Source organism: Lepisosteus platostomus, chromosome 12 (assembly GCF_059453375.1).
Source record: "Lepisosteus platostomus isolate fLepPlt1 chromosome 12, fLepPlt1.hap1, whole genome shotgun sequence".
Taxonomy (NCBI): domain Eukaryota; kingdom Metazoa; phylum Chordata; class Actinopteri; order Semionotiformes; family Lepisosteidae; genus Lepisosteus; species Lepisosteus platostomus.
The window spans coordinates 15557963-15575419 of NC_142622.1; the positions used below are offsets into that span (position 1 = coordinate 15557963).

General features: G+C 37.1%; 2 protein-coding genes across 4 annotated transcripts; both read right to left on the minus strand.

The window, feature by feature from the left end:
* Positions 1 to 93: 93 nt before the first annotated feature.
* Positions 94 to 17446, minus strand: slc52a2 (solute carrier family 52 member 2). Of its 3 annotated transcripts, none has more exons than XM_088601108.1 (5): positions 17300 to 17446; positions 4356 to 4501; positions 3209 to 4067; positions 2179 to 2302; positions 94 to 1284 (listed from the first exon to the last, which is right to left on the minus strand). In XM_088601108.1, the coding sequence occupies exons 2-5, from the start codon at positions 4480 to 4482 to the stop codon at positions 1072 to 1074; spliced, it is 1323 nt and encodes a 440-aa protein (XP_088457234.1). In that variant the 5' UTR covers positions 4483 to 4501; positions 17300 to 17446; the 3' UTR covers positions 94 to 1071. The 3 variants fall into 3 exon arrangements, with proteins under 3 accessions (XP_088457234.1, XP_088457233.1, XP_088457235.1); XM_088601107.1 differs by having other exon boundaries at positions 4356 to 4504; positions 17300 to 17439; XM_088601109.1 differs by lacking the exon at positions 17300 to 17446 and adding an exon at positions 15253 to 15372 and having other exon boundaries at positions 4356 to 4504.
* LOC148651149 (uncharacterized) lies at positions 10177 to 15390 on the minus strand. Its single transcript, XM_088601103.1, has 2 exons — positions 15253 to 15390; positions 10177 to 13331 (listed from the first exon to the last, which is right to left on the minus strand). The coding sequence occupies exons 1-2, from the start codon at positions 15326 to 15328 to the stop codon at positions 10636 to 10638; spliced, it is 2772 nt and encodes a 923-aa protein (XP_088457229.1). The 5' UTR covers positions 15329 to 15390; the 3' UTR covers positions 10177 to 10635.
* Positions 17447 to 17457: the final 11 nt, after the last annotated feature.

Below are 17457 nucleotides of genomic sequence, written 5' to 3' on the forward strand. Positions count from 1 at the left end.
AAGCCCTAGTCATGTATTTTGAAAGATATGTTTTAAAAGATTTGGTATTTTGCCAAATAATCTTTGGCTTATTCATTCAATTTTTATTAGTCATTGTTTCATTTTTTTCGCTCTGGATACTTTGATTTGTTCTAAAGATCGAAGAGCCTTTGAATTTGTTTTAAAAGTTTGAAATTGACAGTATGTTAATCAATAAAGATGTTCTTTTCAAAAGTTGGAAAGTAAACAGGATGACGTATCAGCAATTATTTCAAAAACATTTGATACACTAAGTTCCTTTCATTTACAGATATTATTCACACAATGACTATGGGACTAGAAATACTAACTCTGAACACTAACTCCTCACCCATCTTTTCCCCAATTAAGAAGAAACTGCAACTGAAAGAATCCTAATCACCTGAACTAGCCCATGTGTCCAATGTCTCCCATAGTGCATTAACAGAGTGCTCATGGCAGGTGTTGACTTACTCAATGTCAACTATTAAGTGAATTAAAAACAGGACTTGGTCTAAGCTGAACAAATGCAGTGAAGCTGGCAAGTATGGAGTACAGTATAACTACTGTAATGCACAGTGTGATTGCAAGAGGATAAAAAGTGTTTTCTGCATTGACACGTTGAGACACAGAATCTACGAAACCTGCACTATGGAGGATAGCTGTATCACATAGCATTGTAATAGGCTAACAAGATGTCTAAAAAACGACTTTGGTTTGTATATCTTTTTACTTCATCCCTCACATGATAAATGAAAATTACCTTTTGTGATTTAATCGCATTATAATGGAAAATAAAGTAAATTATAAACATTAATGGTAGAGCGAATTATGATTTCTTACTTATTTTATGCACCAGCAGCCGTCATTGTTACAGCGAAGCATAGATATCTGTAGTATGTTTGAAGAGAACATTTCCAGTCCTCAAATCCTTTCAATTTATGCTTTAAAGGCTATAGTAGAGACAGAAGACAGCTGTACAATGCACATTAAGAATGCAATGGAATAAAATGTCAACCCCCAAACAACAGGGTTGGGTAGCTATGCTAACTCACCCTGAGTAAAATCTTGTATTTATAGACTGCAGTTGTCTACACAGTCCTGTGCCCTTTGGAAAATATCATAGACGCTAACCAGCGGAAACATAACAAGGGCTCCGATCAGGGATCCTGCCTGGATAAACACCCCACACCACAGCAGGGCAGCGTGTCCGGCCTCATGCAGCAGAGACCCGATGACCACCTTCAAGTAGGAGAACAGCGCAGTGAAGACAATCCACGAGATGACCTGGACAGGAAGAGATCATGAATCTCACGCCATGCTGTGCTCTTATCCCTGTTCTGTCAATTAGGTTCAGAGAAACTCTGACAATTTTGGATTCCAGTGGGAGGGGTTTTAGCAAGGTCTATTTAACACATACAAAATATTCCATTAGTTCAATATATATATCAATTTTATTATCATGATGGTAATATTTCTTTCTTTCAACCTCTACAAGAACCCATCTGTTCTTATTCGGTATGTAATGACTATTTTATTCATTTTCATTCACTCTTTTTATCTTGGCACAGTATTTTAAATAAACATTTCCAAATGAATACCTGATCCTGCATATTTGCCAACCGTGAAAGCATTATGGTGCAACACTGACAACTTCCCAGCATTTCTTTTCATTCAAGAATGTACATTACGTACTTTTTTGGGCAAAAAAATGGATCTTTGAAAAGTTGTAAATGGCAGAAAAATTAATTATACAGAAATATACTGTCGACTGGCAACATACACAGGGGCTAGGGATTTTGAGTCGCGTGTAAAGTCCAAATTCGCATATAGTCACATTTTACCCTATAACTCTTAGAAAAATCCCCCACTAAACCTTTTACAGAAATACAAGATATTTAATACCAGTATAAAAACAGTATATTTAAGTACATAAGACTACCGTATAGGCTCGCTAACTAGTGCGTGCTCTATGAATTTTGTAGAAAACAAAGCTTTTTTCAGTATTTTTTATGTTCCAGAGCCAACCGCCTTAGTTGAGAGCGAGTCTAACGTAATACGATATTTAACAACTAGTGTATGAAGGTATATTTTCTCCAGCTCTTGTCATTCTGTAGCGCAGACCTGGCACTGCAATGTCAGCTTCACCCTGAAGAAGGGAATCACCGCTCAGACACTCACCACTAAACTCACGCCTACTGGGCTTCCCAGGAGAGGAGGGCAGGGGCTGAGCGCCGCAAGAACCAAAAGGTACGTTGCAAACGCTCCCCCGGCCACTGACATGGCCCCCAGGCCAGCACTGGACCTGCAAGGCGGAGAAGATTCAAATTAGTACAAGGCACTGGCATAGGAATACAAAACTGAACAGAAAAGGTATGGTATTTTCATGCATCACCACAAATTATACACAATGTAAACACAACTTGGCGTACAACAATATCATAAATCTCCAGATCGGATCAAGCTTGACCATCACATGAGCAAACAGTGCGCGTTTTAAGTTAACCTTATATGTGTGTTTGGACAAAATTGTAAATTTTATATCACTAGTAAATGAAATCTAAGAGATTATTTTATAAAAGAATTAGTGAAATTATATTTAAGAAAAATATTTTGACAGCTATTCATACTTCTTCGATTTACTTTTGAAAACTGTGATATGAGCAACTCTTACTCTTCCCACTAAACCGAGTGAACATGTTAATTTGATGTTTTACATATTTTGTGTGATCATATTACAGTTTGAAATTTGCTTACATTCATTTAGAGACCAAAACTGTACTAGAGCTTTTAATGATATTCATTATACAATTTTTATGTTGTAATTTCTTACTTTTATATTGGAACTCTGTTGGGCAGTGTTTTTCTAAGTGCTTATGAATAAAATATTAAACATTCAAAAGTATTATATGCCAATACACTGCCTCTTGTTTTCTAAACTTTTTTATGTTTTAAAATATTTTTTAAATTTTAAAAAATTATCATCGAGCCAGATGTAAGACTATAGAAACCCTACTGTTGATAAAGAATGTAGCATTGTAGGACCAGATATAAGTTTAATCATTAAACCATATTTTTCTGTATAAGGCAATTAACTAAAATTTCTACATTACAACAGTAACATAAGCACAGAAATCTCCCATTCTAGCTAAATTTTAAACTTTCTTACAATTCAAGATGGGAAAAATCTATATGTACAAAAGGCACCAACCTGCACAGGACAAACATCGCTATGAAGCAAGCCAAAGGGTTCGCAATGTTGCCAAGGACAACAGAAAGGTGAAAGGTCATTGTACCATATGGCAGACAGGCAAAGCTCTGCACTGATGGTAGAATCCCATTTGTCAAAGCATTGGAGATGCCCAGCAGTGCCAGCAGGTAGATGTTGCGACGTGTCCAGAATGCACTGCGGGGGGAATCCTTCGAAACATCCACCTGGTCCTCCGCGACACGTGGAGTACCGTTCTGAAGTGGGTGTGTTTCTGATTCTTCTTTGGAAGATGGAGAACCCAGATCTTTTTCTTCTTGTGCGGGCTGAGTAGGAATCCTAAACGACAAGGCCAGGAATGACAGTCCGGATATTCCCAGCATTGTAAAGAGGAACCAGAAGAAATTCCGGGCAGGGAAATTCTCATCAAGGTAATGTGGAGACAGCGTGCCATTTTCTGAAGTCCCGTTCAGGCACTCCAGCTTTCCTACACCCTGCCCCAGTGCCACCACACAGGGGAAGAGAGCACTGAGGCCTTGGCCCACGAAAAAGGTGCGGATATACACCGAGGGGTAGCGGAACATGAAGGGTAGGAAGGTAACGTTAGAAGTACAACACACCAGCGCAAGAATGAAGGTGAGCAACAGGTAAGGCACAGAGTGGCTCTTTCCAGATACCAACACAATCTCATCCCAGAAGATGGCAAGGAAGGCTGAAGCCACTACAGCCAATGCCTGGATGCTATGGATGACCAATCGCTCGTTCAGCCTTCCTGGTGCAAAATGGTGTGTTAGAGTTACCACAACTGGACCCACGTTTCCAAATGCAATCAATATAGAGAGATAGGCAGGAAGGTTCCAGCCTAGAACAGAAAAGAGTAGTAAATCATTCATTTGTTACATGCTATAGACATAAGCCTTATTGATAAATAAAAATATTCTGAAGAGAATTGGTGGAAATCCTCCGTTCCTATAGGAACCATTTCCCAGTTTCTGCCAATGGTATCCATAAATGAAAAGGAGACTGTAAACTTGCCATTTTTTCTAGAGCAATACATTGAGTTATATTCTAAAGCTCATAGTTATCTTAAATGTTCAGGCTACATTATTTCAGATTGCACAATATTCAATTTTATTTACAACTGACTGACCTTCTGGCAGAACATTGACCACCACAGGCAGTTCCACCCACAATGAATTGACAGAGATCCAGGATCCCATTCCGAACAGAGCCACCAGCACATGACTAACTGCAGGGATGTTCCACCACTCCGCCATTTAGTGTCCGTGAAGAAATCTGCTGTGAAGGAAGCAGAACATATCTATTATAAGCCGACTGTCTATTATAGAAGTAGTTGAGATAAAGGGTAATATCAGAGAGTAGTTCTAGAAACTGGCTTATCCCCAGCAAGCTTAATGTTTCTCATAATTTATCTGCACTTCTGGATAAATGTTAAAGTACTTATAAGTACATCATTTAGCTTTAAATATTAGCTTAACTCCAAACATTTGCATTACTTTTCATCCCAATGGATCCCAAACAGCTTACATACCAAGCTCCACCTGAGTGAGACACAGCCCCACCACACAACAGATAAGTTGGGGAAGAGAGATAGTTAAGAAGGAGCTATAGACTACATTGAATGAATAATCTACATATACAGTGCCTATAGAAGTCTACACAGCCATTTCAAAGAAGCAGTTTGTAGCCTAACAGCCTGAATAGAAGACACATCACATCAAAATGTATTTGACCTTTATTTACACATTGTTACAAACAAACTCCAACTAAAAAACAAATGCTCATTCTTAAAAGTAATTACTAATGAAAATCTTGAAAAATGGGTAGATGCGTGCACACATCCCTGAGTTAGTACTTAGTGGAAGCATCTTTTGCTTGAAGTATTGCTGTAATTTTTGTACCAATGTAGCACACCTAGATTTGGGAATGTCTGCCTCTACTGGCTTACAGAACTGTTCCAGTTTGAGAGCTTAGGGTCATACTGAAAGATAAAATTCCTTCCCAATTTCAGATTTCTTCCAAAGAACGGACACATTTCTTCAAAAAAACATCTGTATTTCCATCTATTTTCCCTCCAATTCTAACCATTCTATCCTACTTCTGAGAAACAAACCCAAAAAGAAAGCTACCTCCACCATGCTTTGCAGTAGGACAGTGTTCTCAGGGTTTTCACCAAACATAACCTCCCATCTCCAGTATTGTCTAGCATACCTCAGACGAGACTGAATGTGGGATTTTATGAGTAGTAGCTTTCTTCTTGCCACCCTCCCATACAGCATACACTGTATGGACACTGACCAGTCTTTAACATGAAGGCCTCCCAAGATCTTCAAAGCTGCCTTGGATTCTTGGTGGTCTCTCTGATCAGTCTCTTCCTTATTTTGTCATCCTTTTGGAGGGATGATCTGATTTAGGCAAGATCTTGGTGGCACCACACACATTCCACTTCTTAATGATGGTCTTAATGGATATTTAAATCTTTTTATATCCATTTCCTGCTCTGTGACTTTCAACAACTTTATCTTGGAGATCTTTTGATAATTTCTTACCATACTTGACTCTCAATATTATTAAAGGGTGCGTACACTAATCCAATCAATTTTCCAAGGTTTTTATTTGTAATCCCTTTTCAAATTGAGTATTGGTTTTTCTCTGGACAATGGTGCGTTACAATGTGTAAATAAAGTTTTACTTGGGAAGGGGTGTGAAGGTGTTCTATATGTACTGTATATGCTAGTAGTGTTATAAGTTTGGTCATTTATATTTGAAAAAACACATGGGTTTAACATATCAAATCCTGGCCTTTCTCAGATTAATCTCCAAAACAGATATGAATGTTGCACAGTATTTACATAAGTAATGTGATCAGCATGGTGGTTAACACTGCTGCTTCTTGGTATTTAATCTGACTTGGGGCACCTTATAGTTAGAGTTCTAATGTTCTCTCTGTGGCTACATGAGTAGCAAAGAGGCATCTGGTTTCCCCCCAAAGAACAAATAGACTGCATTGGTTAGCTGGCATCTCTAGTTTCTTGTAAAAGGGATGTGCACGCCCTTGTTGGATTGGTGTCCCACTCAGGGTATGTCCTGCCTTGCACCCACTGGCTGCCCAGTTACTTACTGAAACGCAGGTATGAAAATGAATGAAAGATGAAGTTATAATGCCCTATCATCCATATTTTAAATTATTTTAGATTTATAACTCTGTATGTTGCACATTCTCCTCTTATATGCAATCCGTATTTTGGCACATAAATAAAACACATGCTATTTCAGAGAATGATATGCTTTCAGATATTGGTGCATAAGCTTGTGATCTGATGTGTACTGCTTCTTGTTGCTGTTTCTTACCATAACGACACTGTCAAATTAATTATTAGTAATAGGTATATTCAATGCTGAAAAAAGAAGGAAGAAAACAACTTTTCAGCCGTGGGGCCTTCTTCAGAAGCATGGAATAAAGCTATTCCTTGTTCCTTTGCAGCCTACGCATGCTGACGACTAAATTAGTTATTAGTTTATATTAACCAGATTCACTGCTTTTTTGAAGTGCCATGGTGCATGAAGTGTTGCAGAGAAATATGAATTAAGAATTATGTACTTTGAATAAGTGAACCCCAGGTTTACTTTGCAAAATTAAAGGGCTAGAGAGAATCAGGTGGTCAAAAGGGTAACAACTAAACAAGAACTACATTTAGACAGTTGCCTCATATATAAAAATACACTTTGAGAGTGTGGGCTTCACCACAGAGGTTAGTGGAAACACATTATGCCACGATGAAAATCGATTTCAGAGAAAGAGAAGTTACAGTATATCAGACAGTACCTTAGATAAAAATCTACACAGACGAATGCATAAAATTGCTGAAATTATGTACATTTTAAGAAAAACATTTTGGAACAGAAATGCGAATCATCTTTGTCATGCCCAGCAAAGCAAGCCTGAAAATCTAGAAGGCTTATTGGGATTCAGAATTCAAATTAATTTTCTTAATTTGTTAACAATTAATATATATTAATATGATGTCCTTTTAGTTAATACCCATTTGTACATGTACATAGCCAAGGAATACAGTTAGATCTTGAACATTTAAAATTTCATACTTCACTGTTCTAAATCGATGCTTTTGATGCTAAATGAAACTATTAATGAAGACATCTCAAAAGTAAAGTTTACTATCAATAAGATAGGTTTTATAAAAAAAAGAAATCAACAAAATTAAGGTTTTAAACTCCCAAACTTAATGCCAGTCTCAAACACAAGTAGCATGCTCATTTAGAAGATTTAAATGTCTTTCAATGTCAATTCTTTGGCTATAGTTATTTTGAACTAGGCTGCCCACTCACATAATCGCCATGGACTGAACTGCTGTCGTTTCTCTTCAGAACCCACTATAATAGGGCTTTTCAGCACAAGATCACAGAGTAAAAATGTTGGGCTGCCTGAGTTGCCCATCGGTAACATTTTAATGAACAGGATGGGCTTTTCAAATTAAGTGGCCTGGAGATGCAATGCCGAGCCTTTGACATGCTGTTCTATTCATTGGCACACCTAGTGATGAGGGGCAGCCAGATGGATTTGTAATTAAAGTGCTACCCCCAGGTAACTGAGCAGTGCTGATGGTTAGACAGATAAGACTTTATTGATCCCAAAGGGAAATGACAGTAGCCATTAATGTCTTACCATTCCACGATGAATAGGTATCCATGCGTATTTGTTAGTGCTGTTGAGCTGCATTTCTCAGGCATTCAGAAATCAGAAAACTGATGAAAACCATATAAAACTATGAATGAGATCTTAGGACACATGGAAGGAGGGTTACTTGGGCAGGGTATGTAGCTGACCCTTACTCTCCCGAGAGGGAGATATGTGTACAATCATTTGTAATTTGCACTCAAACTTAATGTCAATTTAACATCTGAACTCGGGGGAACACACAAAAGGCTGGAATTACAAAATCTGATTGCATTCAATTTATACATTTCCTAAAAAGATGCACAACCTCTCTCACGTGCCCAGAACATGCAGTGGGACTGGCAGAAAAACATGGATTTTTGTATGAAGTTTAAGAAAAGATCTCACTATTTTGACAGCCTTCACGTTTGTCATTCTGAAGTCGAATTCAATGCTCTGTTTATTTTATTAACATTACGGTGGCTACAGGACAGAATTCAGGGCTGTATTTGAACTCCACAAGATGTAATGCAAAGAATTATGCCCCTGATTTGTAGATTATATTTATGGACTGTCCTCTTGTCTTTCCAAGTAGTTCGACACCACAGGACTCTCTCACTAGAAAATATCCTTTGACTGACACTTTGTAAAATAAAATATGGTCAGGCTCAGTGACACAGCACATGTAATAATTAGTTTTGTGCTTTATTGGATCATGCAATGTGAATATTTCTTTTAATGCAGTTAAGTACTACAAGCAAGGTGTATAAATCACCTCTGTCTTTTAGCAATGTAACACTCAAACAACTGTACATAGTTATGTATGAATAATTAAGATTTTACCATGTTGTAAAGTACACTGATATGGTGTTCCACTATATATAAAGATCAAATCATCTTACTTGCTCATACAGTGAGCATACAGACACAATGACTATTTTGCATTGTGGATTACTGTTTTAAAAATGAACTGTGAATATTGTTCCAAAACTTACCGTTAGCTCCTGTATAACATTTAACACCTCTAATCGTTGGCATATTTAGCACTTGTAGATATGCTTTATAAAATCGGACTACGGGCACTCAAACTAAATTTTGAGAGTTATTTTGAAGAGATCATGTACCACTGCTGGGCCTATGCCATGTGAGAGCACATTTAACTCTAACCAAATAGACCTTTGCAGTTTTTTTTAAGTGATGAATTTAAGTATGATTCTTTTTGTCACAACTCTATGAACACATTCTCTCCTGATTGCCCGACACGCATACTGTACTCATACTATCCCAATTTAGAAACTGTATATACTAGGATTACCAATAAATTTAATTTACATTATAAGAGAAAATAAAAAAATTGTGTATTCATTTCCTGGTGATCTGAATACACAATTAAGATGTCTTTGTTAAAAAGCGAAGAAAGTGATGCTTGGTAGCATGTTATTGTAAACAAAAGGCAATTCCTCTCTTATGCCATGACAACAGTAATGCTTACAAGGAAGAAGATGTTTCTTAAAGATAAACCCATATAATATATATATATATGGGTTTATATAATATATAATAGAAGACTATTTCAAGATTGGAGTAAAAATAAATGCTTTACAGAGTTTGGACATTACAATACACTTGTACGTGTTGCTCAAGACTTACCACAATAGTAGTTAACACCTTTTCTGTTATACACGGTATTAATACCAGTACTACACAGAAAAGTGTAATGACTATAGAATTTGTCAGTCACTTTAAACATTTCTAGTATGTTACATTAAGTTTGAAAACTACCAAAGTCTTAAAGTTAAAAAAAAATGAAATCTCAACTTATGAGGAATTTCAGCTTATTCAACACAATAAATAACATTTTGAAAATCAAGTATTCAAATTTGTCAAACATATAATGGAAAGTATGTGGTTCATGTAAACACCTTACTGCAAATTTAAAAGGAGGTCTGACATTTGTGAAGTGCTCATCCTCTGATGAGCAAAAGTTCTTCAACAGTAACGGTCTAATTTAAAGCCCTTGAAGATAAAAGTCACACATTTTTTGCATATTTCATGTGAAATGCATGTCTTCCAAATATATCCACAATGTGTACACACTGTATACAAGTACACCTCCTCATAAGGATAGAAATGTTGTATTTGGACACCAAGTTTGTATTTGAAAGAACACTGGTCGAGGTGTTTATTTATAAATAAATGCACATTTATTCAACCTAAAGGGTCATATTGTCATAGTCACTGCAAGGTAAAAAGAAATGGCCCACAATCTGCAAAGTCCTCTTTAGCATTCTTTATTTATCCACATTTTGTACTAGAACTAATTTGGAAAGACATGTATCAATAAAGAATGTACCTGTCATGATGCTAGATTTGTTTGTCCAAGAACTATTCTGATGTATAACAATATCTGCATCTCAAAAAGTGCAATTTTGCATGTAACAACTGAGAATGGGGATATTTATGTGAACAAAATAGTGTTTTAAATTTTAAGAAAACCTTTCATACGCGTGACAATGTTCACTTTGGAAGTATAAGTATGCTATGCCGCATATACAGAACACACTTTGTTGAAAAAGGAATGCTCTTCAGAATGCAACCTAAATAAAAAAAGCTGTAAAAGTTCCTTTCCACAGTTGTCTTTAAGGTCTTTTTCTTACAACAGTACAACAGCTAATTAGTGTACACCTCCAATTTCATGGTTATTAAAAACTTAATTCTAAACTAAAACTGCGCCTCACTCCAAGTACACAAAGCAGCCCATTTTTTCTCTGTAATCCTCATACGATTGTACCAAAGAGTGGTGAATGTCTGAGGCTCTGCTATCTCCAGGGCTTGCTGCTGAACTCTCAATGGCCAAAGAATCGCTAACCACACACTGTTTGCTTTGACTTCCACTTGCTTCCACGGAGACAAGTTTTCTCTCGATTGATGTGGACGTCCCCTGGGGCTCATCGGCTAACACCATTTTCAATTTTTCGACCATGTCTTTCAGGGAGAAGCCAATGTGATTCAAGTTTCTATCTTTGGAACCAAGAATCACTTTCTGATAACTGATCTGTAACCGGATTGCCTCGCGCTTCTGTGCGTGGCTTGCGCCCACTAGTTTGGACAAAAGACAGTCAACATCTTGCTTGGTCCTGCAAGGTCCTCCACTTTTTACCACTGCTGCTAAAATTGAGTTCTTGTTGGCGATATTCTGCAGACGTTTCATCTTCTTCTTCTTTGACTCTATGTCTTTTTCAGGCATTTGGAAATGTGTCACCTGGCTGCTCTCCTCACTTGATCTTTGTGATGTATAAAAACTCCTCTGAACATCAGAACTTTGGAGCATTTGATTTGTACAGCCATGCCCAAAGGGGTATTCACCCATCAGCTGTCTCAGCTGACAAGGTCTCAGTTTTGCACAAACATCAGGAGTAGGATCTTGGCTGTATTCTCCTCCGGGCAGAAAGTCCTTGAAATTTCTCTCAATCACAGTAACAAATGTCTTCATTATTGTCTCCAGGCTCTTCTTGATGAGAGGAAGGTATTTATTTTCAACAGTGCAGCATGAAAACACTCCATCAAAACACTTTTCTTGTAAAGGAAACTGCTGGAACAGGTTAGTGTTGGAGTATTCTGGCACAAGCATAGGTGAAGCATCCACTGACCACTGGTCCAGCTTTTGATGAAGACACTGAACATATCTGTGGAAATAAAAATACTCAGCAGTACTCTTCAGAAGTTGCCAGTACGGACCTATGATTTTGCAATAGACAAGTGCAAGGACACAAACAAGAGTATGAATGATGTAGTCACAAGCATCATCTTTGACACTTTCTTGAATCACATTCGGTTTCTGAAAAGCTCTTGATAAATGTTCAGAAAAGAAAGTGGTAATATCACTGTGATGATGAATCAGTCCCGCAGCACCTTCAAAGTAATTATTAAACCGATTTGATCGGCCATTTGTCAGCTTTGATGTCGTACCACTAATTTGACAGAAATCTAGCCACTGTTCTCTGCATCCATGCTTTGCTTCACTGTGATGACTCAAAACATCACAAGCCATGTGGATATAGCGTGAAGACGAACTCTCTGTAAAGTTCACAAAGTTTGCAAACTTTGGATTTTTATCACGACCCAGCTTCTCCCCAGCAACACTGGTGATTTCTCTCTCAAAACACATTATCTGCTTTTCGGTTGCGTCACTTAGATCATGCAGAAAATAAGTATTGCACCTTAAAAAATGCAAGAGTGAAGGAACTGCAAAATATTCTTGCCGACACAGATTAATTCTCTCACCGAAAGCTTTCATAACGCTGTCTTCCTCCGACATCAGAGCAAAATGCTCTTTCAATAGCTCTCTGAAAGCTTGATTGCACTGCTCTGTTTTGGTTCCATAAACTTCCAACAACTTCTGAAAAGCAAGCACTGAAACATCCAGCAGAGTCAAAACCTCCACCTGCACAGCATTAAGACTCCCTTCCAAGTCCATGGTCAGTGGTTTCCTTTCCATTAAATGGCAGTATTTACCAGTGGAAGACTGATCCTGGAATCCTTCCTGGTTAGTTTGCTCGTATGTTAAGCACTGACTGAGGACAGCAGTATTCTCAGTTATTGCAGGAAGTGTCCATGTAGGATTCTCTTCCTTCTTTGGGAATACCCTTTCTGTTTCTCGTCTATTTTGTAAGAAATATTCCCCGTCTGCCTCTTGCAGGCCTTGAATGCTGTCCTGATTTCTCAAGCCTTCAGTTTCTTTTTTGATCTGTATTTTAGGCAGCAGTTTCTTGTAACTTGACCTCATGATTTGTTCTTCTGCTCCGTGTAGATTTGGGAACAGTTCAAACTCCATTTTAAAAAACTTATTTCCCCTATATCTACGTTTTTGCTGAATTTGGCCTTCAATCTTAAGTTTTTCCAGTTTATTTTCAAGGAATCTGCTAGCTTTCACTACATTCCCATCACCGCAGAACTGTGGGCAGAAATTCCTTAACCAACACACCAGAACTGATGGGTCAATCTTTTGCTGAGCGATAAAATTCTGAAGCTCCAACACGAGACCATTTGTGAGTCTAACAAATTTGACTCGATCAGAGAAGTCAGACAGTTCCAGCAAATCTGTTCTTCGAATTCCAAGTCTATCACATATTGGGCCAACATATTCAAAATCGACATTCTCTTCAAGGAAGGCTCTTTTCTGTTTCCCACTCAATCTCAACACTGTTGCGATGGCACTCTCGATGAGATTCTGAAAGTCTATCGATTTATATCTTGGGAATAATCTTTCAAGCCACTTCACCACGGTGCTCCATGATGCTTGGTTTTCCTCCCTTATAAGTCCTACTTGAACTAAAAATCTGTTGGTACATGGAATCCTACTAATATCTGGCCTCTTTCCAGACTGCGATCCAATAAAATTCTCCACAAGTTTAAAAAAGGTTTCATCTCCTAAAGGGAAGAAACAAACAAAAAATAAGTGAAGTAAAACTTTGATTTAAAAGCACTAATGGTGCTCATTTCAAATGCCACAAAAATATAGTACATTTCTTAAAACCAGTATTAATATTAGAAATATAATACTAATTTACAGGTGTTTAACTCAATGTGACAAGTTTCACAAACTTCAGGCTGCTGCTTTTCCAGATATTTGCAAATCAATAATCTCCATGTTGCCACGACTGTTACCAGAAATCTCATGATATAGGGATATTAAAACAGTTTCTCCGTATTGAACATTAGAATGTTTTATACCACCACAAAGGTAATTTCAAAAAATGCCTTGGCTACTTTTCTTTTAGATTCTTAGAAATCAGACAGAATTCATGACTACCTGTTCAAAACTGCTATATCCTACTTAAATCTAATACAAGAAAAAAACATTTATTTAATGTACAGTATTTAATCGATGTTCTACACATTATATGAAACTGTCACTTTAATAGGGTACTTAATGTTTTCCTACGGGATCAATAAATCCTATTTGCATTGCCAAACTCAATGTAATGAACAATGCACATTATGTTTGATCATTGTTGTTTTGTGGGTGTCAGATATGTGTTCACCAGTTACTTAACCAAATGTGAATTCACTCCTCCAATATTTTGTTTCTGTTTTTGTTACAGTGGACTCTTGGAAGCCATAATGGAAGAAAAACAGAGCACCAGCAATGCCAATGTGATTGAAAACCCAAAACTGAAATTAAACGTTTTGCACAAAACGTTAATGTGGTGATGGTTCATAGGCAATTTATTTCAAGACACCACTGAACTGTCACAGAGCGGGTCAGTCGATACTGAGTATTTATGTGTTGTAGCCATGAATTATTTCTGACTCTGTACTTTCATTAGTGCATTTATAGGATACGATTTCAGGGAAAAGATTAATACAAACCAAGACATTTGTTTAACCACCTGAATGTCTTAAAACAACACAAAAGCATACAAGATGCAAGGCCTTCAAAACATCACATAAAACTGTGCCCTTTAAACAACAGAAATAAAGATAAGTAAAGATAAAGTTAGATTAGAACAGAAAAGCAACCATCTGAACTCGGATTAGTCAACTTGCGCCCAGAGACTCAAGGACACAAGTAGAAACTGACTACAGAGTGGCGTTGTGTAACCCAAACTTCAATATCGTATGCCCAAGTATGCAATAAACCTCTGCTCTAAATGAGCTGATGTACAGAAGAGAAAGCTAGATGACTCTGAACAATGATGAAACTTATATGGTTCAAATGGCTAGCGACTGCTTCTTCATTCAGTTTGTAAAAACTGAAATTAAGAAAAATAGTCTCATTGACCTAATCCTTCAAACAACCAGTATAAAACTGATGCAGGGATTTTCTCTGGGAAATTGTGAGCATAACATGGTATTTTTAATGACTATTTTAAATCTACAAAACAAGAGTCTAAAACTAGAATTAATAATTTTAGAAAAGTGGACTGTGAAGGAATGAGGAAGAGTGTGCATGCAGTTAACTGGAACGAGACATACAGAGACAACAGAAGAAAGATGGCCGTACTTCAAAAATAAACATTAGAGGCTCCAAAAAAAACATGTCACATGGGCTTCTGGACTTAATAGAGCTATCCAGGGAAAGAAAAGCAAAGGAATAAAGTGTCTTCCACACTGTAAAAAGGGTTCAAAATTCAGTGGGCCTGGAAATATCACATTGATGTGATTTGCCAAGTACTAGAGCAACAGGCGGCTGTCACTGCTGTCAGTTTTGAAAATCAGATCTCAAGTCAGCCCCTTTTACGAGATCTTGAACTTTCTTTTTGAACACCTATGAAGCTATTGTTTTTCAGATCGAATTAGGCACCACAGGCTTTAAATGAAAAAAAAAAAGCAGTCAATTTGTACTTACTCAAATCGTCAGCGATGTCGAACACATTCCGGGATGCATCCGTTGTGAAACCGGAGGCTTGTTCACAATCCATCATTTTCTGCACACTTCATAGGACGTGTAGCGAGGAGGAGATATTTTAACTCCTTGGAAATAAACACCAGCTTCCAAACAAAGGTTAATAATTGTATTAGCAATAATTGCAAGGAAATTGGAATGTGGTATGTTTCTGCTAATTATCAGCGATCTTTATATCGGGATATATTTTAATTTGGTAAAGTGAAACCTTCATAAAAATGCTCCTATGAATCTGGAACCATGAACTACAACAACACAAGGAAGAAATATGAATGAAATGAAAATTAAATATGACAAATATTGCTTTCCATAAAAAAAAGCATTCCCAAAATAATCAACAGTCCAGTGAACAGTCTCCTGAAAGTTGCTTATTCCATTAGAAAAGCACACGCCTAATTTAATGACTGGTTGAGCACTGAATTCCGTGTAATTATTTTGGCACCTGCCCATCTCCTTTTAAATATACAGTTAACTCACAAGTGATCTAAAAAAAACACCTCTTAAATTTTATCTTAAATATATTAAAAACTCCACTGTCAAACGTTTCTTGAAATTCCCACTCAGAGCAAATTACTTTATGAGTAATGGATTGCCAAATTCTCGTTTGCAAAACCCAATAAGATCATTTTATAAACCTGTTCTTACTGACTGCGGTTTCTTCCAATACTATTCTGTGTTTATTATGTACATGTAGTTTAGATCTATGCCTTGAGAATACTCTGGATTGAAAGGCAACTATATCAGAATTAAAAAATGATAATTGATCAATGAAAAACGTACAAAAGATATGTTGCTGACAAGCCCTTTAAAAAGATTATTTTTTTAAAGGTATTTTAGGTGGGGAACGTTTGAAAAACGTACAAAAGATATGTTGCTGACAAGCCCTTTAAAAAGATTATTTTTTAAAAGGTATTTTAGGTGGGGAACGTTTGTAAAACGTAAACATTTCAAATTATTTTTCCATCTGACCTGATATTTAACTACAGTTTAGGATGTTTATAATAAACGGATGAACAATTGTACTGGAAATGGAGTGTGTGAGGACTACACTATAGCTTGAAAGACTATACGAGAGCGTAACAAATAAGCGATAATATACTGGGTACAAAACCATATCGAAAAAAACGTATTTTTTTAATACCTGTACTACTTATTTTGGCAATGTATCGGTTCAAAAGTCGCCATAGATTGCATTTTTACAGGATCTGTTATAGTGTTTGTAGAAAAACATGGGGGATAGGTCGTGACCAATTTCTCTTTCACAAGATTTAAAGTATTTTATTCATATGCTAATGAACCCCCGTCACTTGACTATAGGGCTATACCTACGCTTTTACCTTTTCACTTTGTGTCCTCAAAGTAAAATTGGAAACATGCGAAACTATTTCTTAGGAGGCTGGTTTTAACAGAAGGGTGCCCTTACTAAAAAACTACTGGGCTCTCAGATGTGTATGCATACAAACGGACCACTCACGAAGTAGCGTCGTGCACACTAAAACTGTACAAATGGTTTTATGCACTCCAAAACTTAATTCGAACATCACCGAAAGTTACAATTTAGTTCAGATCTCGTTACAAGAATTACCATTTAGCTAACGGACTTGGAAAGACCACTACATCAAGCATCTCACCTTGCCATGAAAGAAAAGCTGGTGTTTCACCCACTGCCCCACGCTTTCCAAATCCACAGAACAGTAACAATAACAACAGCAAAAGCGCTACTAAGACTTATTTTTCAAAGAGCCCTAGTGCAAGAAAAGCTCTTTGCTTTTTTACGTTGAAATGCAATATAACAATCACTTTATAAACTCGATTTAGATCTGATAAAAATAAACTTCACAAAAGAAATCTCAGCAGTTTAGGCAAAGTGCACTTATAAAAGGAACCTTTTGATTTTATCATGATGGATTCGGCGTTACATCAGAACACGTATAGCGTTTCTGAAAAAAGAGTGAGCATGCAATCTGGTTTTTAATTATCATTTGCTTACCGCGTTGTGTCCTCTAAAATCTTCAGCGCCCCCCGCAAGACCACTCTCGTTCCCGTCGAAACCTACTTCCTTCCACACTGGGAGCTCGCTCTACTACAGAGACCGCACCGTAGAAATCCCATCATGCCTTCCTAGATAGGTCATAGGTCTCCTGGAGG